This window comes from Haliotis cracherodii, unplaced genomic scaffold, assembly GCF_022045235.1.
Source record: "Haliotis cracherodii isolate W230 unplaced genomic scaffold, xgHalCrac1.p SCAF_9, whole genome shotgun sequence".
NCBI lineage: Eukaryota > Metazoa > Mollusca > Gastropoda > Lepetellida > Haliotidae > Haliotis > Haliotis cracherodii.
Window position 1 is genome coordinate 13,720,590 of NW_027266343.1, and position 27,031 is coordinate 13,747,620.

Here is a 27,031-nt window from a genome sequence, read left to right on the forward strand (position 1 = left end):
AAGCAGGGTCACCATTTACTGATGTCACAATCAGGAAGCTGCTCTCCCAGTTGACATTAACAGCGTAAAAGTGGTAAGCTGACAAGACTGTTTCCCTCACAACTTGTTATGACAGTCACATTTTTATTACTGGTGAATTACGTGGAAGACAGGTGACGGAAATTCCCAGTGCATACCAATTCAACCTTAATCAAAACTGGACGAGCCAAAAATACATTTTGGATTTGAAAATACCGTAAATATGTTTGGATAAAGAGTTGTCATAAAACCCCAAAGGTTCGAAAATTATGTCAAATTTAGATGGACAAAAAGGGTCTTTGTGAGAACAAGATCTTTGAAGTGTGCATTAGACAGTAACGTGCTGACTGGCAGTGCAGACGTACTCGCAAAGCTTTGATCTCTTCACAGCAATGAGGCTCCTTCAATAAGGTGTTATTATTGATAATTAAGCTACTGCAAAAAGTCAAACTAGCGAGTTTTTACACTAATTCTTATCTCAGTAGAGTTGTGTGTTGAGGTCCAGACAAGGAGCGACTGAAAGGTATTCCCTCGAGTTCCCTGAACATGGAGGCTATTAAGACAGGAGTTAGCCATGTTGTAATTAAGTGAATATTAATCAATGATAATATCACTAAAATAGATCTGAGGCTGTTAAACACACATGCATATTTGTGTAATTACAATATTTATCCTGGGAGATTAATTATTTTTATAATGGAAGAACATCTTTGATCAAATGTGCAAGATTTTTTTCGTGAAATAAATAAATCAGATGTGTTATACTCCAACTACTATCTTTACTGCTATGACGACCAGCACCGCCATCTCTTCATCTATATCGTCTTGCTCAAAGTCTTCCAGGAACCCTCTCAGCATCCACGACTTGCCCTTCCTTATTCCCCAAATCGTCTTTCTACCATTTTTACCCAACCCTAAATTTTGTAACACCTATTTACTGCCTCAGCCTACTCAGTTCTCCAGTCATACACTGTATCCCATCCAAGGCCTCCCTCGTGCCCCACACCATTCTCCTATCCATAATCCCTTCATGCCCCATCCACTCTAACTGTGACCCATCCACCCGAACTGTGACCCATCCATCAAAATCATGCCCCATCCATCAAAATCATGCCCCATCCACCCAAACTGTGACCCATCCACCAAAATCATGCCCCATCCACCCAAATCATGCCCCATCCACCCAAACTGTGACCCATCCACCAAAATCATGCCCCATCCACCCAAATCATACCCCATCCACCCAAACTGACCCATCCACCAAAATCATGCCCCATCCACCCAAATCATACCCCATCCACCCAAACTGTGCCCCATCAACAAAATTCGTAACCCATCCACCCTAACTGTGCACCATCCACCCAAACTGTGCCCCATCAACAAAATTTGTGCTCCATCCACCCTAACTGAGCCCCATCCACCCAAACTGTGACCCATCCATCAAAATCATGCCCCATCTACCCAAATCATGCCCCATCCACCCAAACTGTGACCCATCCACCCACAATCATGCCCCATCCACCCAAACTGTGACCCATCCACCCAAATCATGCCCCATCCACCCAAATCATACCCCATCCACCCAAATCATACCCCATCCACCCAAACTGTGCCCCATCAACAAAATTCGTAACCCATCCACCCAAACTGTGCACCATCCACCCAAACTGTGCCCCATCAACAAAATGTGTGCTCCATCCACCCTAACTGAGCCCCATCCACCCAAACTGTGCCCCATCCACCAAAATCATGCCCCATCCACCCAAATCATACCCCATCCACCCAAACTGTGCCCCATCAACAAAATTCGTAACCCATCCACCCAAACTGTGCACCATCCACCCATACTGTGCCCCATCAACAAAATTTGTGCTCCATCCACCCTAACTGAGCCCCATCCACCCAAACTGTGACCCATCCATCAAAATCATGCCCCATCTACCCAAATCATGCCCCATCCACCCAAACTGTGACCCATCCATCAAAATCATGCCCCATCCACCCAAACTGTGACCCATCCACCCAAATCATGCCCCATCCACCCAAATCATACCCCATCCACCCAAATCATACCCCATCCACCCAAACTGTGCCCCATCAACAAAATTCGTAACCCATCCACCCAAACTGTGCACCATCCACCCAAACTGTGCCCCATCAACAAAATGTGTGCTCCATCCACCCTAACTGAGCCCCATCCACCCAAACTGTGCCCCATCCACCAAAATCATGCCCCATCCACCGAAACTGTGCCCCACCAACTAAATTTCGTGCCCCATCCACCCAAACTGGGCCTCATCAACAACATTTTGTGCCCCATCCACCCAAACTGGGCCCCATTCACCATAATCGTGTCCCATCCACCTAAATTGTGCCCCATTCACCATAATCGTGCCCTATTCACCTAAATCGTGCCCTGTTGACACCAGAACCAGGTGAGAAGCACTGTCTAAATCTGGCACTCAATTACACTGTTTACTGTGACTACTGTTATATATGTTATTGTATCCGCCCACGTGCAGCGAACCTGACTTGACAATAAACATAAAACTGACACAAAAAGGAGTCACTTTATCAATACGAGCAAGGGACACAAGCATTTTTTGCACTAATTTCATACCTAAATTAATTTACAATATCCCAGTGTTAGACACAGCCACTAGTCCGTTAGTCCAAGACTAGAGAAAATCTGACCAGGCTAGTTGTTTTCTCCTAAAATCTAGTTCTTTACATAAACCACCTGTCAGCTATGACCAGTTGGATATCACAAGTGGTGTCTACCTGTGTCTGCTGGCAAGCCTGGCCTGTACGTTGTTATCTAGCAACTGAAACTTGTCAATGGCAAATAGTTTCCCAGGCAGTGTTGCACTTCAGATTTAAAACTCTGACAGGTCAGAGATCTGTCTGCATGCTGACACTATAACGACTACACAGGTATGGCCACATCCCCATGTCACACCCTTAGCAAAGGGAGGAGTGGGCTTAAACTTTGTGGGTGGGTTGGTGGATGGGTTGGTGGGGGGGTGGGGTTGTGGGTTGGTAGTGGGGGTGGGGGTGTTGGGTTGAAAGCTAGATAATGATGGACTTAAGTAATATCCACAAAATATCCATATTTATGCATCATGACAAACAATCGCAAATAATACAAATTCATTTAAATCCCCTAAATCCAGAAGATCCAAGGACACATTTAGTTGCTCCACCTGTAATCTCTTCCATGTCAAGCGATACACTGCCAGGTTAAAACCACACCTGACAACTAGTTACAGGACTATTCCCCAGTTCATGGTCACAGTTATGTTACTTCCTACAATAACCCGTGAAGATCCGGGGTAGAATTGGTCTTCAGCAACCCAAGCTTGCCATAAAGGCAACAATGCTTGTCACAAGAGATGACTAACAGGATCGGGTGGTCAGGCTGATGGTTGATGCATGTCATCATATCCCAATTGCATAGATCCATTATATCAATAGTGGATTTCCTGGTCAAGACTTGATTATTTACAGACCGCCGTCATGTTTCTGGAATATAGTTGAGTGCGGCTTTAAACATCAAACAAAACATCCTACAGTGTGAAGACAGGAAACGTGTGACTCACTGCAATGGAGATCAACTGTCTTCAACTTGGAGAGTATCCGTCCCTTCATGGCATCTGGCAGCTGGCACTTGGTGGTAGACTGGATTCGAACCCCCTTGTCCTTGGCCCAGCGGACCATCCAGCTCAGATGGCAGTCACAGCGCAAGTACTCCGAGTTGAAGTCACTGAAATACACAACAGTAAACCTCTGTACTGATCTCGTCTCTGTCCTACCTTTGTCATTGTTTGTAATGGGATGGGGTTTTTGTGAGGTGTAGGCGGAATATTAGAACAGGCCTGGGCTGGGCTGGGCTGGGCTGGGCTGGGCTGGGCTGGGCTGGGCTGGGCCGGGCCTGGGCCTGGGCCTGGGCTTAGGTGGGCTTTGGGGTGGGGTGGGGTGGGATGGGGTATTGGGATGGGGTGAGGTTGAATTTGTGAGTTTGGGTGGTTTATGGGGACAGGGTGGTTACTTGGAGTGGGGTAGGGGGTTAGGGTATTGGGTTGTTAGATGGAGCAAAGTTAAGAGGTATTCATGAGGGAGAAAGTCTGAGTTGACATGGTCAGCCTTTTTACTACTGCCACTATCTGTTAACCTTCAGTCTGCTTGACATGAAAACACAACGCTTACATTCGTTTGAGTGCAGTGAGATCGTTGAATGTTCCTTCGGGGATGGTGTTGATTCTGTTGCGGGACAGGAATCTGAAACAAACAACACAGATCAACATGTGGAAACCCAGCAGGATTCTCTGCCACAACAACAACAAACTGAAATGACAAATTTAAGACCCAACTGTCACACTGTAAAGTTACAGTGATGACACCCGATGTTCCTACACTGTAAAGTCTGTGATGACGCCAGGTGTTTGTACACTCTGTGGAAAGTGACAGTATAAGTTAGTGAGTATGGTTTTACGCCGCTTGTTAGCAATATTCCAGCAATATCATGACGGGGGACACCAGAAAAATGGGCTTCACACATTGTACCCATTTTGGGAATCGAACCCGGGTCTTAGGCGTGACGAGCGAACACTTTAACCAAGGCTACCCGACCGCCCCAGGAAAGTGACAGTAACAAGGTGTTCATGAAACACAGAGTTATACCAAGAGAGTGTGAGTGAGTTGGGTTTTACGCCGCTTTAAACAGTATTCCTGTTATATCGCCGCGTGTCAGCTCAATGTGGGAGGAAAGCCCCAAGTGATGCAGGTCTCCGATGTTTACCACTTCGGTGAAACCCATGAGCACGGGTATGGTGCTGACAAACCTAGACACATAATCGGGGAGAACCGGGATTCGAACCCACAATCATAGGTTTCTGGCGTGCCCAAGGGACGCAACTCTGCACAGCGAATAGCAGCGCCTTAGACGACTGGGCCACCCATGCCCCCAGTTACACCAAGAAGAGAGAGTGTCTCACAAGAGGGAATGCCAGAGTCAACAACAGTCCATTAATACCACAGCAGATCATATCAATCCTGTTTGGGCCTGACAAACCAGTGGTTAATAGTATGAGCATCCATCCATTACAGTGGAGCACACACCCAGCCAAGAAAAGATTTCGACCACTTTATTTTAATTTTCGTTGGCTTTTATATAAAGACCAGCACCCAATGATCACCCTACTACCCACACCTTCCTCGTTTCCTTGACAATGTGACGCGTGCATTCAACTTACAGTTTCTCTAACTTGGGAAGTCCCGTGAACATGCTACTGTTGATGGTGCCAATTTGGTTTGAGGAAAGATCTCTGAAAGTAAAAGAAGAATAGAGTCAAACTATGTCTGTACAGAAAATATTAACACAAAGTTTTGCTGGCCGAACAAGAAAAGGAAAGAAGTGAATAAATCAAAACTATTATTAGGGGTGTAACCACAAATTGAACTATCGTAACTGTTTGCCCTACGATAGTACAATATCAATAAGAATCTTAAAAAGCCAATAGTATCATCAATTGTATGCATAACAATCAATAGTTTCAACAGTTAGTTGTCAATAATACATAAATTAGGTGAATTTCAAACCTGCCTGAGTGGCTCCCTGCCTGCAAGGATTAGAGTTACTTCCCTTTGATTTGAGTAGCAACAGGGGAGAAAATGGCTGCCTTTGAGATTGTCAGCAATACTTTATTTCTATTACGTTGATTAATATATTTATCAAGTTGGTTTACTACTATCGCAATACCCATTGCAATAGTGTGGGCTGCTATTGCGATACAACCACAATAATGAAAATAGCTCCAATTGTCCCTCCTAATTTTTATACCATGTAACTCCATGCCTCAAGCTCTTTGTGCTGATGTCAGTCAGTGTGACCACTGGACATATATACATCCACAGTTCCAGATAGTTGTTTGAACCATGGCCCATTTACTTAGTAGTTATGAATCACATTGTGCCATACTATAGTTTGATTTGGGTATTCGAAATATTTTTATTCTCTTGGGTCCAGTCTATTGGGTATTTTTAAACAAATGAAATATTTCTGCTTAAATGCTGTTTCAGGTGACTTCTAATTCGTATCTGTTCATGTGCTGCCATAAGTATGTAACATGTCGCATCAAGTCACAGATGCAATATCCATTTAGTCTCTGAAATGAACATATTTTACACACAAAAAGTTGTTAAATTATAGTTATAAAACATAATAAAAAAGTCTTTCTTCATTTTCTGATACTGCAGTAATCTAGACTTGCAAACTATCATAGACTTGCATGGGCTGTATTAGATATTTGTTTCAGGGTAGCACACTTTTTATGCATTATTCACAGCAGTAGACTAGATTTCATATTTAAGTGATGTCTGCATTTGATCAGTGAATAAAGATCTGCAAGAAAAACATGTAAAAGGATTCACTGAATATTGTTATATTAATGGGTTGGGTTTTTTAAATTTTCATGCATATTAGTACGCAAGCAACTCAAAATAATGGGTAATGGTGATTTCTTTTGTGAATTTTACAAAAATACTAAGTTTATCTGGAGCTCTGGTACTTCCTAGAGTCTACAGGGGCATTTAGCCGAGTCAGCTGTTTTCATCTGCTACTATACATACACTGCACAATACGTTAAGTTTCTCTCAAAGCAAAAATGTGATAGAATCACACCAATAAAGGAAACACGATATATTATCAAAAATATTGTGTTTTATGTGACATTTTCTTTACTATTTGGTTTAATCAAAGATCAAAGTACAGCAGAGCAATTGCCGCCATTCGAGCACATGCTACAGACAGCAGATGGGGCACACCGCTGTTGTTCAGCCTGAACAGCTTGGGTGGATCAAAGTGGCGCTGGAACTCATTGTTCTGTGCGTTAGTGAGTGGGGCGAAATGATGCCTTTAATATCGATTCTAACACAGTGCCACAGATGCCGTGGGAGGAATGTCACGCCAGCAGTAGACGGAACCAGTTTGAACATTAAGAATCAGGTGATTTGGGACTGACTTTGGAGTCATTGAGTCATTTCCATATGCTTCTAAAAAGTGTGATGAGATTTTGGTAAGGTTGTTTGTTGTTTAACGTCGCACTCGGCAATTTTCTAGGTATTTGACAGCGGTCTGTAAATAATCAAGTCTTGGTCAGACAATCCAGTGATTGACATCATGAGCATCGATCTATGCAATTTGGGATATGATGACATGCATCAACCAAGTCAGGGAATCTGACCACCTGACCCAATAAGTCACCTCTTACGACAAGCATTGTTGTCTTACAGTAAGCATGGGTTGCTGAAGACCTATTCTACTCCGGATCTTCACGGGAAACATGGTGAGAATGAATCTAGGAATTAATGGATCCTCATACATAGAGTCACAGGCTGGCAAAGTATACCAATGAAAAACACCAGCAATGGTCTGTCACTGACTAACCCATGATTATAAATTAGGGCGAATCTGGAATTCAAACCTACAGCACATACTGGCATAACAAAGGGACATAACTCTGCATGATGTGAGACCATTTGGTTACAAATGAGTGATGGCAGTTGATGTGTTTATTGAGTCAGTCTATAGGGGAACACAGAGCAATAGCAAGTCTATTCATAGTTTACTCCACGAAGAAACACGAACTTACAGTGTTCCAGAAAAGGACACTAATGTGTGTCTACCTGACAATCAAAACTAAAATTGGATCCGTGGCAAAGTGCTGCGGTAATGAACCTGTTTATGGCTTCCACACCTAACCAGCCTCACTTGAGACGTGTTCGGCAACACACTGGGCAGGAGAGCCTTCAAGCCAAGCCACAAGAAGACACAGCACCAACACAGACTTACTCAAGGCTCTAGTGAATTGATTATCGTGTGAAGAGTTGACAGCTTTATTTCAGGAAGAACAAACATAAATTTGACGGAACATAATTTTGTCACATAAGGCTGGTGTACTTTTGGCCTAGAATTGCTAATGAAAATATAATGACTTGAATGACATGGGTCTGTCCTTCAGTGGAGACTTACAGCAAGTCTGCAACAGCTACTACCCAGCACAGTGGCACTCGGTGTACTGTGTTTAAATATTTGCTTTGTGTTTTATGGTCAGATGAAGGAGGGTGACGACTAACATTGTTGCTATCACTCTCGGCATCAAGTGATTCCACAACTGGTAAACAAGCTGAGTCTTCCCATGGGTAACGAAATGTGTCGAAAAAGGTCATTCCACTGACTAGGACCTTGTCGTGGTTCTGTCACAGGGTAATTCATGAAGTCTATCAGCCATTTGAGTTGATGAAGTGCTGAGGTTTTTCCACCATTTAGGCTGATGAAAGGGCTGATCGACTTCAGCCCTTCATCGCCTCCAATGGCTGATCGTCTTGCAATACCATTTTATACCTGCACCACTCTCTAACATCGGAAATTGCCTTGGTCCAAGCTAACAGAAACACGGGGGATGAGCATTCCAAGTTTGGTATCTATTGATTCATAGTGAGTGAGTGAGTGAGTGAGTGAGTGGAGTTTAACGTCGCTCTTAACATTGTTATATATCACGGCGTGTCAGCTTAATGTGGGAAGAAAGCCCAAAGTGATGCAGGTCTCAAATGTTTACCACTTCGATGAAAGCCACGAGCACGGGTATGGTGCTGACAAACCTAGAAACATAATCGGGCGAACCAGGATTCAAACCCACAATCATAGGTTTCTGGCGTGCCCAAGGCACGCAACTCTGCACAGTGAATTCAGCGCCTTAGATGACTGGGCCCCCAGTTATACCAAGAAGAGGAGAGTGTCTCGCATGAAGTCTAAGAGGTCTACACACCTCTTGTCAGAAAAAACAAAACACCCTTAGTGCTGGTCATCATGTGTTGTGATACCTCACTTATGAGGGTTACAGAGCACTATTTTTCATAAACATCCCTGACAGCTGACTTGACCAACACTGATGTGTCAACTCAGCCACCAACTTGGAACACGTTGGAATATGCCGTGGCAATAGGCCGAAACATCCCCCTGGCCAGTTTTTCCCCCCTGAGGGAAGGGTCCGCCTGGGCCTGAGTTCTTCCCCACCCCTGGCCAGACTTTCCCCCCCCCCCCCCCCGCAAAGTGAGGTAGGAAAGGTTCAGTCTAGGCCATATCTTCTTCCCTTTGGGCTCCAATCTAAGCATACTATCTCATCCCCTGTGGTCATACCTCCCCGGGTCTTCAATTCAAACATGCACGACATGGGGAAAGTTTTTCAAGGACTAGTCTCTTCCCTCATGGATTTCTTCAGGAAAACCATATTTCATATATTTCTCATATTTTCCGAAACATTATATTCATCTTTAAATATTTTAGATATTGTTCTACAATTTTTTCTTTCAAACACATGTCAACTGCACTGAAATATGATTTAACACATATATAAATGCAAATATCTGAAGTGTTAAATGCGGAGGTTATAATGAGAAATACTCACTGACTAAAACACTCAGGCTTTTGTTATATCACAATGTATGTCATATCAAACTACATTATTTGTCAAATATGATATCTGGCATCTCGATATGAAACTCCATAGTTTCAGGTTCTGAAGGGGGTCGCCAGGTATCTATAACATTATTAATGGGAAGATATAGCCAAGGTAAAGTACAACATTACATAACTGAGGCTGAACCATATCTACCTGACAACATAATTTAGTTCAGTGTCATTACATTCATTATTCATTATTTTGCCGTCTGTTTTAATTAAAGATTTTTTAGTTCTAAAAAAACACTCACTCGCTCCTCATAATAGATCTTCCTTCCTTATTTTAGGTTCCCGGAAACATAAAAATACAGGATCCTCATGAACGAAAAATCCATGTTTAAAATTTGAGGGGGTGGCCAGGGGTGGGGAAGAACAGGCCTGGGTTATTCCTTCTCTCTAGGGAAGAGTGAGTGAGTGAGTATGGTTTTACGCCGCTTTTAGCAATATTCCAGCAATATCACCGCGGGGACACCAGAAATCGGCTTCACACATTGTACCCATGTCTGGAATCGAACCCAGTTCTTTGGTGTGATGAGCGAACGCTTTAACCACTAGGCTACCTGAACGCTTCCCCTGGAGAAAAACAGGCCAGGGGAAAGTTTAGCCTGGTAGACCATGTTGGTTTATTGACGACTTCTTCACAGGGTGCTCCATCATCTTCCTGTGTCCCGTTCAACAAAGCAACCTAAGCACTACGAATATCGTAGTTTGGTTACGATCATCTTCGGGCTAAGATCACTTTGTGGAACTGGGTCAAGGGGTAAACAAACAACCAGCCTTGCTTGTACACGAGGCCGCCATGTTCCTAAACTCATGCTTCACTATTTACAAAAAAATCCCAATCTTGATCTAAAATGTTTTCATATTTGATGTAGACTTCATAAAATTTAATAGCAGAAGGTGTTAATGTAACCCAAAAGCATCTAACATTCATGTTTAATTCCCATGTTCCTAATGCTGAGCATTAAACAAACATATTGATCAGATTTCATTATTTACAACATCCAGTCCCAACCAGCATCCGAGTAATTATCTTCTCTTCCAAGGCAGCTGGCTTCTGCCAAATGTTTCTTACTAACCAAGACGTTTTTCAAAATTTACTTTTTTAGCTAGACAACAGCGCCTAACGTTGACAGGTGCACTAATCTGGAAGCCGTTTCCGTGGCCTGTGGATGCCTTCTCGCCATGTGGTCATGTGACTGAAGGCCGACTTCACAGACTTGGTGGAGGAGGCCGCAACACATCCAGCCGATTTCCACGAGATATGTATCGCCTTCATAAAACTCTCGGCTGGGGGCCTTCCACAAAACATCCTACATTCTCTCAAGTCTACGCAGTCTTCTCCCATCATTCAACCTATAAAAACTCCACTTCAACTGTTGGAGAGACAGGCTAATTTTGTCAGTTGTGAATATTTCATTGACCAATTCTTTTTCTCCCACATGCAAAGACTGTAAATCATTCAATTTAGGACTTGTTTTCAGAATTTGTTCATCAGAAGGACGTAAGGAATGGGTGTGAGCCATCCCAAGCCCGGTCGCCCGAACATAAATATGTGTAACTGATTCACAATCACGTCTGTATTTACCTTTGCTACGTGGTTCACAGAACACCATCCTACACCACAAGGATTCACGGTAGTGAGTGAGTGAGTGAGTGAGTGAGTGAGTGAGTGAGTGAGTGAGTGAGTGAGTGAGAGTGAGCGACACTTATTTCACATAATGTACAGTATTTCCCTTATATATCGGACCGCCTCCCTGGTTTAGTGGTTTGGCGTCTGCCCAGAGAGCAAAAGGTCCAGTGTTCGATAACCGACTGCGTCATTTAAAAAGATGTTACTTATTGTAACCATGCCTAGCGCTCGGCATTAAGGGGCAAAAACAATGACTGGTCTGGCCTTAAACCCCATTTCATCTTAACTCAACTCAGTTATTTCACTGGCAGCTTATCATGGAAGAAGTACCCAAAATAATGCAAATCTTTGTTGTTTTACCACTTAGGTGAATGACACCTATGAGCACTTGGGCAAACCAACAGTCATGATCAGGGTGCATCTTGGATTTACTGAGTGAGTTCTAAAAAAACACTCCTCATTATAGATTTTCCTTCTTAATTTCAGGCTCCCGGAAACATAAAAATACAGGATCCTCATGAATGAAAAATCCATGTTTAAAATTTGAGGGGGTGGCCAGGGGTGGGGAAGAACAGGCCTGGGTTATTCCTTCTCTCTGTGGAAGAGTGAGTGAGTGAGTATGGTTTTACGCCGCTTTTAGCAATATTCCAGCAATATCATGGCGGGGAACACCAGAAATGGGCTTCACACATTGTACCCATGTTGGGAATCAAACCCGGGTCTACGGCTTTACAAGCGAACGCTTTAACCACTAGACTACCCGACCTCCCCTCTTGGATTTAGCCACACAATCGTAGGCTTCTGGAACACCTGTAGGAGGCAGCCCTTCATAGTGAGCACATGACCTGGGACAACCAGGTCCATGTCAGATTCAGCTTGTCACAGCAATATTCCTGTCATCACAGCCCAAGTCCTTGACATGTGGTGACAAGCTTGGGAATGTGGACACTGCATAAACTAACTCATTCATCAGGCTTGCCAAACATCAAACAGGACACGGCAGTCAATAAGAACAAAGATAAGTTCATTAATATTGACGAAGATTTAGATATGCATAAAGCACCTGTTTTCACTTTTTCATAACTTTGTCATAAGGGCAATATGAAAAGAAACATATGTTAAAAAAATATTTTATTTGTTCAAATATGCTGTCCGTCTGTCCAAACTGTGATATCCCCAAGATAGCAGCCTCATTAAGTCTATGGATAACAATTTCTTTAATACTGTAAAAAGGCCTTTTTACAGTATTAAAGAAGTTGTTATCCATAAAAATTGTGTCTATCTTGTCATCCGTCAACTTCTAAGTAATGCCTATCAAACAACTCATTAAGTCTATCAATACTGTGATATACCCATGTTAACAGCCTCATCAAGTCTATCAATACTGTAATATCTCCAAGTAAACAGCCACTTCAAGTCTATCCATACTGTAATGTCCCTAGTTAAACCATCCAAGGTAGAGAGGCCCTATTCTGCCCTTACACCGACAAACACACACAACGGGACACTATAGGTTGAACATCAGTATTTTTATACTTATTTTATTCAATATGGATAATAGATTAATTTACTGTGATTGATGTTATTTGAAAATTAATGGTACGGCAGACTGTGGATGAGATTGAATTGCTTGGCAATTTCTTCAAATGGAACAGCATAAACAGTGGTGCGGGGATACAATAAAACCAATGCTAAACATCACATGCAGCCAGCTAATTCTACACATACATCATCTACATAATTGCTCTATACTTACAATCGGCGCAAACTCTCCAGTCCGGCAAAGGCCCCAGGTTCAATTATTGTTATTTGGTTGTGACTTAGATTCCTGCAAAGAAAAAACAGTAAAATCATTAGAAATTTACATTGACTATCAGTCAAACACGAGACTGAACGTGCCCTGGGGGGAGTTCCTTCTCTCGAATAATTACACATGTTTTTACAAGACTGTTTTCTGAGGACACAAATGGCCACATAGCAGCACCAAACTGGAAGCAAGTAATGGCGGCACCGGCAATGAAAACATCCTCTTCTCTGCATGTGGAGCGAAACCATTTTTAACCACTTCGTCCTCATCCATTACACAATGTTCTCAAATTTGTGTTCATTTGAAATGTCAAATACACATGACTTTCAAACTGCTTTTAGTTTGACAGATGTGATTGACTGTCGACACTGCAGCACACTGGGAGTTAGTTTCACACCGTGATGACATAAACTGCTTCTGTAATTTGATTTGAGGTTGTTAACTTTATCAATCCTCTAAACATTGCCTCAAGAATAGTTTTTCAAGCTTTTCGAAGAGATAAAGACAAAACAGGCCGAAATGTGGCTATCTATACGAAAGGGGAGTGTACGCTGCTAAACGCTTAGATGAAGGAGTGAGTGAGTTGGGTTTAACGCTGCTTTTAACAGTATTCCAGTTATATCACGGCATGTCAGCTTAATGTGGAAGGAAAGCCCAAAGTGATGCATGTCTCGGACGTTTACCACTTCGGTGAAACCCACGAGCACAGGTATGGTGCTGACAAAGCTAGAAACATAATCGGGCAAACCAGATTTTGAAACCACAATCAAAGGTATCTGGCGTGCCCAAGGGATGCAACTCTGCACAGTGAACTGCTACGCCTTAGACGACTAGGCCACCCGTGCCCCCAGCACTGAGATGAATTACAACGGTCTGCTTTGCAGGGAGACAACCTGGGGAAACCATAGAACAAAACCTTGAAGTAATGGCTCCAGGGCCCACTTGCACAAAGCAATCTTTGCACTAGGATGATCCCATACTTTAACATAGGCTTACAATAGTCATAGCACTAAGACCGCTTTGTGCAAGTGGGCCCAGGTCTCATACTGCAGAGCAAAGGTTAAACAGCACTCCAAACACATCTAACAACAAGCCTATTTGTTTGTTGTTTAACGCTGCACTTAGCAATATTTCATCTCTATGACAACAGCCTGTAAATAATCAAATCTGGGGTCAGACATCCCAGTGATCGACAGTGTGAGCAACAATCCATGTAGACAGGGGACCATGACATCCAATCAATAAGTCTCACCGAGCCTGACCACCTGATCCATTTTGTCATTCTTACGACCAGCAAAGGATACTGTGGATCACCACAGGGTCTAACAACAAAACGGAGCTTAACAACAAGACACAACAAAAGACATCTAACAGCAAGACAATACCTCCTCTACAAAACTCAGAGTTTTTTCACATATTAAAACCACTATTTCTCAAGAAATACTTTCCATGAGAGCCCATTGGAAAACTAATACCCAACATGACATAACTTCTCTCAGCCAATCAAATATGGCTGTATTTCCACAAATACCCAATCACATGGAAGAAAGGTATGAAATCTGATCACATGATCACCAGCAAAAGTAGCGTTATCAAAATGTCAGGACCAACTTCTCAGACAATCACAACGTAAATTTGCCTTGAAACCAGAACCCTCCCACCTGATGGACAATTTCAAGCTTCATGTCAAGGAACCTAGCCAAGACGCTGCACATTGGGTGTAATGCTGGTGTCTTAATTTGATCACTGCCTGGCCCAAAACAGGACAGTGCTTCCTATCAGGAACTGTGCTACAGACTATGGACTGCTCTTGCCACACGCGAGGGATGGATGTGGTCTGTTTGCCAAACAGGTTGCCGTGATTAATCTGAGAGCCCCACCAAAAGCACAACAAATCATGTCGTGATCTGTGTAGTGCTTGCCTGACAACTACACATGTATTGCATGTTGAACACTGTGCCTCACATGACCAGGAGCCTTGTTCCGGCTGTATGTCACATGTTTCTCTTCATGCCTTCCAGCTAACAACCCCTGCAGCATCCTGTACATTAAATGGTTTAAACAAAGAATAAATAGACGGTGCAAGTCAGGGTCTTTCATGGACTATCTCTATCTGAGGTGAAAAAAGATGGCAGTTGACAGACACAATGTAGAGGATGTGACCTTCACCTTCATAGTGAGTAAGTGAGTGAGTATGGTTTTACGCCGCTTTTAGCAATATTCCAGCAATATCACGGCAAACGCTTTAAACCACTAGGCTACCCGACCGCCCCTCACCTTCATAGGTGGGATATAGTTATGTTATACCACATGATCAGTATACTGTCATATAATCGTGTTACACATGATCAATATGGTGTCATATATTTATGTTATAACACATGATCAGTATGCTGTCATATAATTGTGTTATAACACATGCTCAATATGCTGTCATATGATCGTGTTATACCACATGATCAGTATGCTGTCATATATACGTTATACCACTTGATCAGTATGCTGTCATATAATCATGTTAGATCACATGATCAGTATGCTGTCATATATATGTTATACCACTTGATCAGTATGCTGTCATATAATCATGCTATATCACATGATCAGTATGCTGTCATATAATCATGTTATAACACATGATTAGTATGCTGTCGTATAATCGTGTTGTACCACTTGATCAGTATGCTGTCATATAATCGTGTTATACCACATGATCAGTATACTGTCATATAATCGTGTTATACCACATGATCAATATACTGTCATATAATCGTGTTATACCACATGATCAATATACTGTCATATAATCATGTTATACCATATGATCAATATACTGTCATATAATCGTGTTATACCATATGATCAATATACTGTCATATAATCGTGTTATACCACTTGATCAATATACTGTCATATAATCGTGTTATACCATATGATCAATATGGTGTCATATATTTATGTTATAACACATGATCAGTATGCTGTCATATAATTGTGTTATACCACATGATCAATATGCTGTCATATATACGTTATACCACTTGATCAGTATGCTGTCATATAATCATGTTAGATCACATGATCAGTATGCTGTCATATATATGTTATACCACTTGATCAGTATGCTGTCATATAATCATGCTATATCACATGATCAGTATGCTGTCATATAATCATGTTATAACACATGATTAGTATGCTGTCGTATAATCGTGTTGTACCACTTGATCAATATGCTGTCATATAATCGTGTTATACCACATGATCAGTATACTGTCATATAATCGTGTTATACCACATGATCAATATACTGTCATATAATCGTGTTATACCACATGATCAATATACTGTCATATAATCATGTTATACCATATGATCAATATACTGTCATATAATCGTGTTATACCATATGATCAATATACTGTCATATAATCGTGTTATACCATATGATCAACATACTGTCATATAATCGTGTTATACCATATGATCAATATACTGTCATATAATCCTGTTATACCATATGATCAATATACTGTCATATAATCGTGTTATACCACATGATCAATATACTGTCATGTAATCGTGTTATACCATATGATCAATATACTGTCATATAATCGTAAGAAGTAACCAGTAGAACTAATAAAGAGGAAGAGATTTTAATGCTAGCTTTAGCTTATTGCATTGTGTGCTAACTCAAAATACAATGATAAAATACCTCTGAATTGAAAAAAACATTACTTCCAAAATTCAATTTGGAACACGATACAAAAAAAATCAATTTGCTTCACAGGTTCACTTAGTTTAGAATCCTCGCAAAATCCCTGATACCACACTGATGTGCTTTGTGCACTCTGTCCATTTCAATAATGTCATGATGTGGTCTATGCTGTTTCCATGACAACAGTCCTACTGATGTATAGCAAACAATAGACAGGGACCCCATGAGTATAAAACAAGTTCCCTGTACGCTGTCAACACCTACAACTATCACCTCATTACCGTGTCACATGACCCTGCTGAACAACTACCCAGACTGTGCCACATCAGGCACGCCAGAAACACCACATCCCCTTGAACATATTCAAACATATATTTCAATTTGCAACAATAAACGTAATTCTACTTCATCAAAAGTATTTTTTAAATACTAACGAAAAATATTTTATCTATTTTTCGGCCACAATATGCTAAAAGAGCTAAAAACTCTCCTTCATCCAAACCAAAATCTTCACAATGATATTGAAAAATGTTCCATCTGCCAAAAATGATAAATGTTTGTGTGAGAAGCTGAGGCAAATGTACAACTTTATAACCGAGCGCTTTGCATCAGTGGGCAATATCATTAGTTTCTCTGTCTGTGAAATACGCTTTCTCTCCGCTCTCCGCACGGGATATAGATAGCTACTGTTCTCTTGATAAAGGAGGAGAGGCAACCCTTCACCTACAGCGTGGTTACTTCATCAACACTGCCGCATGGCGCCGATCCTGGAGGTGCAGTTCTCAAGCCTCACATTCACGTCCATTCCTACCATGGCTGCGAGACTCCTATCTCCCCTCACTTCAACATGTCATCTGGCTGCTGATTCAAGGATGTTACCACTTACATGAAATGCTTAATCAGCCAAAACGAAAAGTCAAATACACCTATGACGTGATTTATTTATTAGTTTATTATTAAACCAGTTTACCTATGACATGATAACAATATTATATGTCTGGACTATGACATGGCAGCAATACTAAACATCCGGTTTATCTGTAGCATGATAGAACTGACTTACCAAATATTCTTTGGTTGACTGACTGACTGAGTATGGTTTTACGCCGCTTTTAGCAATATTCCAGCAATATCACAGCGGGGGACACCAGAAATGAGCTTCACACATTGTACCCATGTCGGGAATCGAACCAGGGTCTTCGGCGTGACGAGCGAACGCTTTAACCACTAGGCTACCTGACCGCCCCTTTCTTTGGTTGAAGACAGGCACATTTGGAAGTCATATTTTCATTTTTTCCAATTTGATAATATTTTCTCAATTTGACATTAATCGGAGAGAACAGAACTCAAAGAACTACGAAAACCACAAAGGCAGCTACTTCATTTGTTCCAGTTTCACTAATAGTTCGGATGATTCAATGTTTTATTGAGGCATTAAATATGTCTTCAGTAATTGTTCTTAATCTTCAAAGAAAAACAGTATTTACTATAGTAAATTCAAGTTCACTAAGTTTAGAATCCTAGCAAAATCCCTGATACCACACTGATGTGCTTTGTGCACTCTGTCCATTTCAATATTGTCATGATGTGGTCTATGCAGTCCCACTGACAGCAAACAATAGACAGGGACCCCATGAGTATAAAACAAGTTCCCTGTACGCTGTCAACACCTACAACTATCACCTCCCTGACAACAGTCCCACTGACAGCAAACAATAGACAGGGACCCCATGAGTATAAAACAAGTTCCCTGTACGCTGTCAACACCTACAACTATCACCTCATTACCGTGTCACGACACTGCTGAACAACTATCCAGACTGTGCCACATCAGGCACGCCAGAAATACCACATCCCCTTGAACATATTCAAACATATATTTCAATTTGCAACAATCAACGTAATTCTACTGCATCAAAAGTATTTTTTTAAATGATAACGAAAAATATTGTATCTATTTTCTGGCCACAATATGTTAAAAAAGAAAAATTAACAAGAAAAAAAATGTTTCATCTGCCAAAAATGATAAATGTTTGCAGGAGAAGCGGTTGGTATCAGTGGGCATTATTATTAGTTTCTGTCTGTGAAAAACAGTATTTGCCACAGTAAATTCAAGTTCAAGTAACCAACCTCATTAGACTTGTCTCACTTGTCCACAACATGTAATTACACATGTAAAACATATAAGTATGAGAAAAATGAACATTTTGTTTTGTTCATGTGGTTCCCATGATACTAATTCCCTACAACTCCTCCTAACCAGATCAAAGCTGCACGTGTCCTGGCGCAATGTAGACAACTGCAGAACTTGCATGGCCATTTCATTGTAAACAAATACAGAAAACTAACTAGACCTTTGAAAGGTTGAATCAATTTGTGTCATGTGTTATTCTGCTAACCCATCAGACAGTTCTATCAGGAGATGGTATGTACTAAATAGGATTTTTGTCTTCCCCTTTCGCCATTATTTTCTCGCAATACATCAAAGCTGGTTTGGGGAACACAAATGTTAGGGCTTCGGATGATCGACATCTTCATCTTCCGGAAATATTGGCTCAGTAGATACAGAGCGAACAGACAATCTGGACATGACGGCCGCCTGCACGTTGCCAAGTTCTGCTCAACGCATGCTGCTGCGTGACCGGCTCCGCTACCTCTCAACAGTTCTTCAACTGACAGACAATGCATTCCTCGTGACAAACCAATAATTAGATTCTGCAGCGCTGTCAAGCTTTCTACCCTGCCAAGGTTTCAGAATCAAATGTGATTATTGCACAATTACATTTGCTGCTTCTCAAATGTCCAAGTCAAGAATCTGAACATTGGAGTATGCTCCAGTGAGCTACAGTGCGAGATAAACCTTCCACAAATATTTACATCCAACTATAGGACTTCTCAATCACCTTCCAACAGGCCTGGAATGCAAAAGACAAGATTTCTCTTTTCACAATATTCACGATAACACACTGAAAATCCTGTTCTGTGACAAAACAACCAGAACACTGCCTATCAGCATAGTATTGGCTGACGGGTTTCATCAAATCTGCTACCTGTGAAATCATTGCCAACACACAGGAGGGAATTGAGGAACAGACAGAGCAGACGGCCCCGCTTCCATCCTTGGCAGCCCCCTCCAGAAGCAATCAGCAACAGGACGAGAAGCTACAACCGAGGAGCCCACTTGATGGGAGCCTTAGGGGTTAGAGCACCTTCGAAAGGGGCCACCAAACAAACACGAGCATTCTGGTGGTTGGATTGCTTCCTCTTCACCCCCAGACATGCAGGATTTAATCTGAAGGATACACTGATGAGTCGGCTTCTCGCGCCTTGATTACACTGTTGTTGTCATACCTAGACGCATGCGATTCAATTTCCATTATTTACCAACAAGGCAGCCAGGATTATTCACCCTGGTATTTGTGTGGTGAAGCTTGCATACTGTACATTGTGTAGTTGGTTTCATTACACTCTGGGACCCAGGTTATGTGTGGGCCGATTAGGCCATGCAAACTGGTTTGCAATTCAATTTGCATTATTTACCATGCTGCCAGCACTGGTTACTCAAAGGCACTGTAGCATGTGTAATATACCAAAGCGAGCTAATGTTTCAGAAGGAAAGTGTCAAATGCTGATGAATTTGCTCTGATATTGACTGATTGTAAATAATGACAGTGTGAATGCTCAATGCAGTGAATCAACTTAACTGACCTTAAGAGATTTTTTGTGAATGTTGATGATTGTTAGTGTAGTTTTTTTAGTTTTTTTTCAATTTAGATTTCCTTCAAAGAATGAGTGAGCAACATTCCAGCAATATCACAGCGGGGGACACCAGATATGGGCTCCACACATTGCACCCATATTGGGATTCGAACCTGGGTCTTCGGCATGACGGGAGAACTCTTTAACCACAAGGCTACCTGACAGCCCCTTCTTTCAAAACTCAATCATTGCAGACCATAGAGCGATCTGGCATAACACTGACTTGCACCATACTTAAAATATTCAAGTTCAATATATATGTGTCAGGTTGGAGAAGTGTACCAAATATGGTGACACCCAAAAGCAGCTCTATCCAGGGACCCCTGTGTGACCATTAGTGGCTACTTACTCCACGTCTCTAAGACAAGCAAAACAGTTGTTTGGTGGACCCCCACAATCCTCCGTCATCTGTTCATGGTGACCTCCAGTACATGACACTATCAACAGTCTGGCAACTTGACAGGTCAGATGGTCGTTAAATTAATATGTTTACAAACAATCCAACAGCAGTATCTAAACATTCAAATCCACTTAAGTCATTACAAGCCTAATGGCAGCTTCTCTAAAAGAAAACACTTGAACAGAGTAGCCTCCCCTGTGAACTCTTGTGTCAGCGAGACAAGAAGGTCGGGGTTGTATTTCCTACTTGAGTTCTGTTGCTTCTTTCAATACAAACTTGACTTGTTTGTTTATTTTAGTCTGTATCATTGTCAACACAACTGTATCAAAGTAAACATAAACATACAGCCTAGGCAGTTTGTTTACTTCTTAAACCTTGATGAACAGGAGATCAGATAGAAGTTCAGATCATGTCGACCTCTGGATCCGTCTGGCAGCTTTTTGTGGAACATGGAAAGCATTTGAATTCAACAAATAGATAGTTCCAGGCTAACACTTAGTCAATGAAAACAATTCTTTAAAATAATTATTTATTTTTTTCTTCAAAGTAACCTTTCTTCCTCTGCTATTTTCAAATCAAGGAAACTAGACTTGGTTTAGTTTGATCTAGACTTGCCTAGGCTTTTAGTAAAAAAATTATATATGTATATACATATTTTACAGTCATGGTGCAGGGCAAATTCTATCAGAACAGAGCTAAATCTGGGAAATATTGTGATGACAGCCAAAATTCGGGATTATGGTAATGAGGTATAGTATTCACGAGAATTATTGCCAATTAAGAAACACAACAGAAGAGATCATCGTTCAACCTCCTTCAAACTATTGCCACTACTATGAGAATTGTGTGCAAATCACGAGGTAAAGAAATAATTTTGATCTCAATTGTCTTCTTCATCATCCCTCAGACCGAGGAGCAGAAGACAAAACCGGGGACCAACATTAAATATAGAAAACAGGATGCAGCCAAACAAGGGTTCTCCAACAGAGAGGCATGTGAAGGGTGTGATGCCACTTGAAGCACCATAGACGCCAGAGAATGGCACAGACAGGGCCATGTAGAACACACCACAGAACTCCAGCATAAAGACTATTAACAGTGGATAAAACATGTTCACTCCACTATGGGCAAGTGTGAACTATCTTTTCAGCTGCTCACAATTAAAGCTTGCCCTGATTCCACCATCAGAAATTCCCTTGGTCTTTACCCAATCAGCCATGAGGTTGTTTAATTGCCAGCACAAATCTAACTACTCAAGGGGCTCTGTCTCGTCCAACTGGAGACAAATTGTCCACTTATTTCACAAAAAAATAAAATATTAACTAAAGGGAGCATCTCGAACACTTATTTCATAATAAAATGAATGTTCTCAATGGAGATGTAACTATCAACAAATAAAAAAATAAATTTAAATATCCTTTTCATCGGTAGTGTCCATGATTGTACAGACAGCTGGACCAAAGACCAGTAATGAATCAACTGCCCAAGTCATTCTATGATTACCTTTCAAATTATTATTTTCGCTTAAGCATCAAGGCAGTGGAAATTATTAATCCTAAATGGGGCTACCCTACAGACTCCAAAACTCAAATAGACACAAGTTTTGACATACATAATATGGTGTATCATTTCTGAAAACTTTCAATCTCCAAAACATCAACAGATATTAGAAACTGCGTCCATAAAAAGAAGGCATCCAGTGCCTTGGGATCTGGAAGGACCTGATCACGAAACTATTTCAGACTGAGCAAATAAACATTGCATCCCCCACAAGTTTGATTTACGCTCAGTATCACCAAACATTCACTTTGTCAAAACAAACTGAGAGATGAGATTAATTCAAACATCTACTTGCTTCTAACCCAAATGTTGACCCCACTGAGTGCAGACTTCTAGTTCACACTGAAACTCCATCGACATAAGCCTTTCCATTCAAACTCCATCGACATAAGCCTTTGCATTTAAACTCCATCAACATAAGCCTTTGCATTCAAACTCCATCGACATAAGCCTTTCCATTCAAACTCCATCGACATAAGCCTTTCAATTCAAACTCCATCGACATAAGCCTTTCCATTCAAACTCCATCGACATAAGCCTTTCCATTCAAACAACTGATAGTTGTCACGGTGACTTTATAATAGATTTGTGTAAGAGGACAAATAATCTCCTTAAGTTTCACAAAGAAACAGGTTTTCTATTCATGATCCACTGTTCATTACAGAGTCTCCACCAAGACTATCTTTCCCACTTGATACATTAATACCTCAACACACATGCCTTGCTCATAAACCTTCCACCATATCTCCCAACATGTCATAATCAAATAGTTTCTTTCATCTTAAATTGCTTCCTTATAATTATCCCCCATCTGAGCACCAAATCAGGGAGTGGCTGTGAGGGATGGGGAACTGTTGAGTAAGAGATGGGGAACAGCCAGGGAAGGGGAACAGTTGGAGATGGGGAACAGTCGGAGATGGGGAACAGCCAGGGAAGGGGAACAGTCGGAGATGGGGAACAGTCAGAGATGGGGAACAGTGGGAGATGGGGAACAGTCAGAGATGGGGAACAGTCAGAGATGGGGAACAGTCGGAGATGGGGAACAGTCAGAGATGGGGAACAGTCGGGGATGGGGAACAGTCAGATATGGGGAACAGTCGGAGATGGGGAACAGCCAGGGAAGGGGAACAGTCGGAGATGGGGAACAGCCAGGGAAGGGGAACAGTCGGAGATGGGGAACAGCCAGGGAAGGGGAACAGTGGGAGATAGGGAACAGTTGGAGATGGGGAACAGTGGGAGATGGGGGACAGTCGGAGATTGGGAACAGTTGGAGATGGGGAACAGTGGGAGATAGGGAACAGTTGGAGATGGGGAACAGTGGGAGATGGGGAACAGTCAGAGATGGGGAACAGTCAGAGATGGGGAACAGTCGGGGATGGGGAACAGTCAGAGATGGGGAACAGTCGGGGATGGGGAACAGTCAGATATGGGGAACAGTCGGGGATGGGGAACAGTCGGAGATGGGGAACAGTCGGAGATGGGGAACAGTTGGAGATGGGGAATAGCAAGGGAAGGGGAACAGTCGGAAATCGGGAACAGTTGGAGATGGGGAACAGTCGGAGATGGGGAACAGTGAGTGTAGGGACATTCAGGACATTTCTTCCACAAAAATTGAATTGATCCTGCTCTGAAAGGCTTTTTATTTTAATTGTGTTGTACATTGAAATGTACTGTCAGCTTTATGTGGATGGGAAGCCTGAAGTGATGCAGGTCTTGGATGTTCACCACTTTGGTGAAACCCACAAGTATGGACATGGTGCTGACAAACCTGGAAACATAATATTGGCAAATTGGGATTCGGACCCACAATAACAGGTTTATGGTGTGCCCAAGGGACGCAACTCTGCACAGCAAATTGCTGTGCCTTAGACAACTGGGACGCCTGTGCCCCCCCGACATTGAAATGAACTTTCTTCTATCTGGCATTTTCAAATAGCAATTTACAGAACACTCACGTTCATAACATCAATTTTATGAATCATAATAAATGCCACTTGACGGTAATGACATATGACACCAACTCACAATCATCAACAGTTGATAACATATTCCAATCAATACCTTTTAAATATTGATTTTAAACCCTAATTTCACCAATTTCAGTTTAGGCAACACATTAAGAATGTGGCATGGCAGCAAAGAGCACCCCAGCTCACTGATAATCCCAATCACCAGTCTCAAACTGACGCTTTAACAAGGTTGTAAATCAATGAGTTGGTCAGGCATTAAGGACACAGTACATTAGAGTTGATTTACCAGTGTCTCAATCTTGTCTCCTTCATTATAGTCATTAGGCAAGGACCACTTGAGGGACTTATTGACAAGTTTTCAATTACCTTGTATTAAATTGTGCAGATTTTTTTTTCTACTGAACAGCAATGAAACTATTTTCATCTGTCCATTTCTCTGACCTGTCGATGACCAGCTGATCTAAATTGCACATACAGCTAAACTTTTGTTAGGGATATTGACACATCATATAGACACAGATACATAAGAATTGCTTCTTCTGTTCGTGGTTTAATGTCACACTCAGCAATAATCCACTAATATGTTGTCAGACTGTAAATAGCTTGGATCAGAAAACCAGTGATTGACATAATGAGCAGCCGTAAGTGTATAATGACACGTATCAACCAGGCCACCAAGTCTGACCATCCGACTGGTTTAACACCGCCTCTAGCTGTGTATACAGAGCATTATTGTTTTAACGACACCTCAAGCAGTGTAACCAGATCATTATTCTTTTAAAACTGCCTCAAGCAGTGTATACAGATCAATATTGGTTTAACACTGCCTCTAGCTGTGTATAGATCATTATTGGTTTTACACCGCCTCAAGCAGTGTATACAGATCATTATTGGTTTTACACCGCCTCTAGCTGTGTATACAGATCATTATTGGTTTAACACCACCTCAAACAGTGTATACAGATCTTTATTGGTTTAACACTGCCTCAAGCAGTGTATACAGATCTTTATTGGTTTAACACTGCCTCTAGCTGTGTATACAGATAATTATTGGTTTAACACCACCTCAAGCAGTGTATACAGATCATTATTGGTTTAACTCCGCCTCAAGCAGTGTATACAGATCATTATTGGTTTTACACCGCCTCAAGCAGTGTATACAGATCTTTATTGGTTTAACACCGCCTCAAGCAGTGTACATACAGATCTTTATTGGTTTAACACCGCCTCAAGCAGTGTATACAGATCATTATTGGTTTAACACCGCCTCTAGCTGTACGTAACAGATCAATATTGGCATAACACTGCTTCTAGCTGTGTATATTATTTTTAGTAAATGAGTTAGTTCAGTAAATATAAAACTTTACGAGCAAATATATAAAATGTGACTTTTGATCATCCGATCCGGCTGACAACAGCTCATGCAATCTTCTAATTTGGCTACTCATGAATGAATTGCCTTCATTGATGTCACCTGGATCACACACAACAGGGTTTCGCTCCCTGAAATATTACCGACGGAAAATAAATGATCAGGCCTAAGATTAGTTCAAAAGTATTGTATTGTAAAGTCAGGTATGTTCGCAAGACAGCGACTGATTAAATCAGCGCTATACAATGTTAGGCCTGGACACATGTTCCATGAAGTATGTAAAGGCGAGTCGAGATCTTAACGCAGTGCCTGTAGACAGGAGTTTAGTATCAAGTGAAGACATTTTTCAATTAGTCTTGTCCTAGTAGGCATGGTTTTCGGACACAGTTTCAAAGATGGCCTGATCTGAGCTGTGATCAGGAAACACGATCACATAAAGGCTGGCGTCACGCTACAGGTACATTAGGGTGCTGTCACGCTACACGTACATGGCCACAGGGACATTGCTGCAGGTAGATTGCTACAGTCGTATCTCCGAGCGTCGGCTTGACATGGGAGTACTTTAGTTACATCACAGGGTCTCAGCTTAGTATTGGAGGAGTTGAGAAGTGAAGCGGGTTTTAGGCTTTTAAACTCTGACATGAGGGCAAATCTGTGATTTCAAACAGTTGATCCTAGTCTCCTGGCACACATAAGGGAGAGAACTCTGAACCATGAACCACTTAAACACACAAGCACCCATCCCTTGTTCAACCAGGAGAAGCAATACAAGGAATAACTCTATAACTCAAATAAAAACAACTGTGAAAATGAGTACAGAATATATTCCGTCTCTTCAAATGTAATTCTGTAAAAATGAGCTTTGAATGAGCTGGATGTAACTCTGGACAAAGAAGCTCCTTTAGTTCAGAAAAGCATGTGTTTGTTTGTTTGTTTTTAAAAGGCCGCACTCAGCAATATTACAGCTATATGACGCTGGTCTGTAAATAATTGAGTCTGGACCAGACAATCCAGTGATTGACAACATGAGCATCGATCCACGCAATTGGGATCAATGACATGCATCAACCAAGTCAGCAAGCCTGACCAACCGATCCTGTTAGCCTCCTCTTACAACAAGCATAGTCGCCTTTCACGGCAAGCATGGGTTGCTGAAGACATAGTCCATCCCGGATCTTCACAGGTCGAAAAACATGTGACGTGGTAGCCCCATCTGAAGTCTTAAGCCATTTCATTTGTATCAGGACTACTTCCCCGGCATGTGTAATGTCTTA

The 27,031-nt window shown here is 41.7% G+C and overlaps 1 protein-coding gene across 1 annotated transcript in view; it reads right to left on the reverse strand.

Moving 5' to 3' along the window:
* Positions 1-27,031, reverse strand: part of LOC139452021 (adhesion G protein-coupled receptor A3-like) — a 126,139-nt gene that overhangs the window by 29,375 nt on the left and 69,733 nt on the right. The window contains exons 3-6 of the mRNA XM_071233300.1: positions 12,925-12,996; positions 5,271-5,342; positions 4,225-4,296; positions 3,618-3,781 (exon numbers count right to left, since the gene is read on the reverse strand). Coding sequence (XP_071089401.1) covers positions 3,618-3,781; positions 4,225-4,296; positions 5,271-5,342; positions 12,925-12,996 — 380 coding nt within the window. The remainder of the gene's footprint in view (positions 1-3,617; positions 3,782-4,224; positions 4,297-5,270; positions 5,343-12,924; positions 12,997-27,031) is intronic.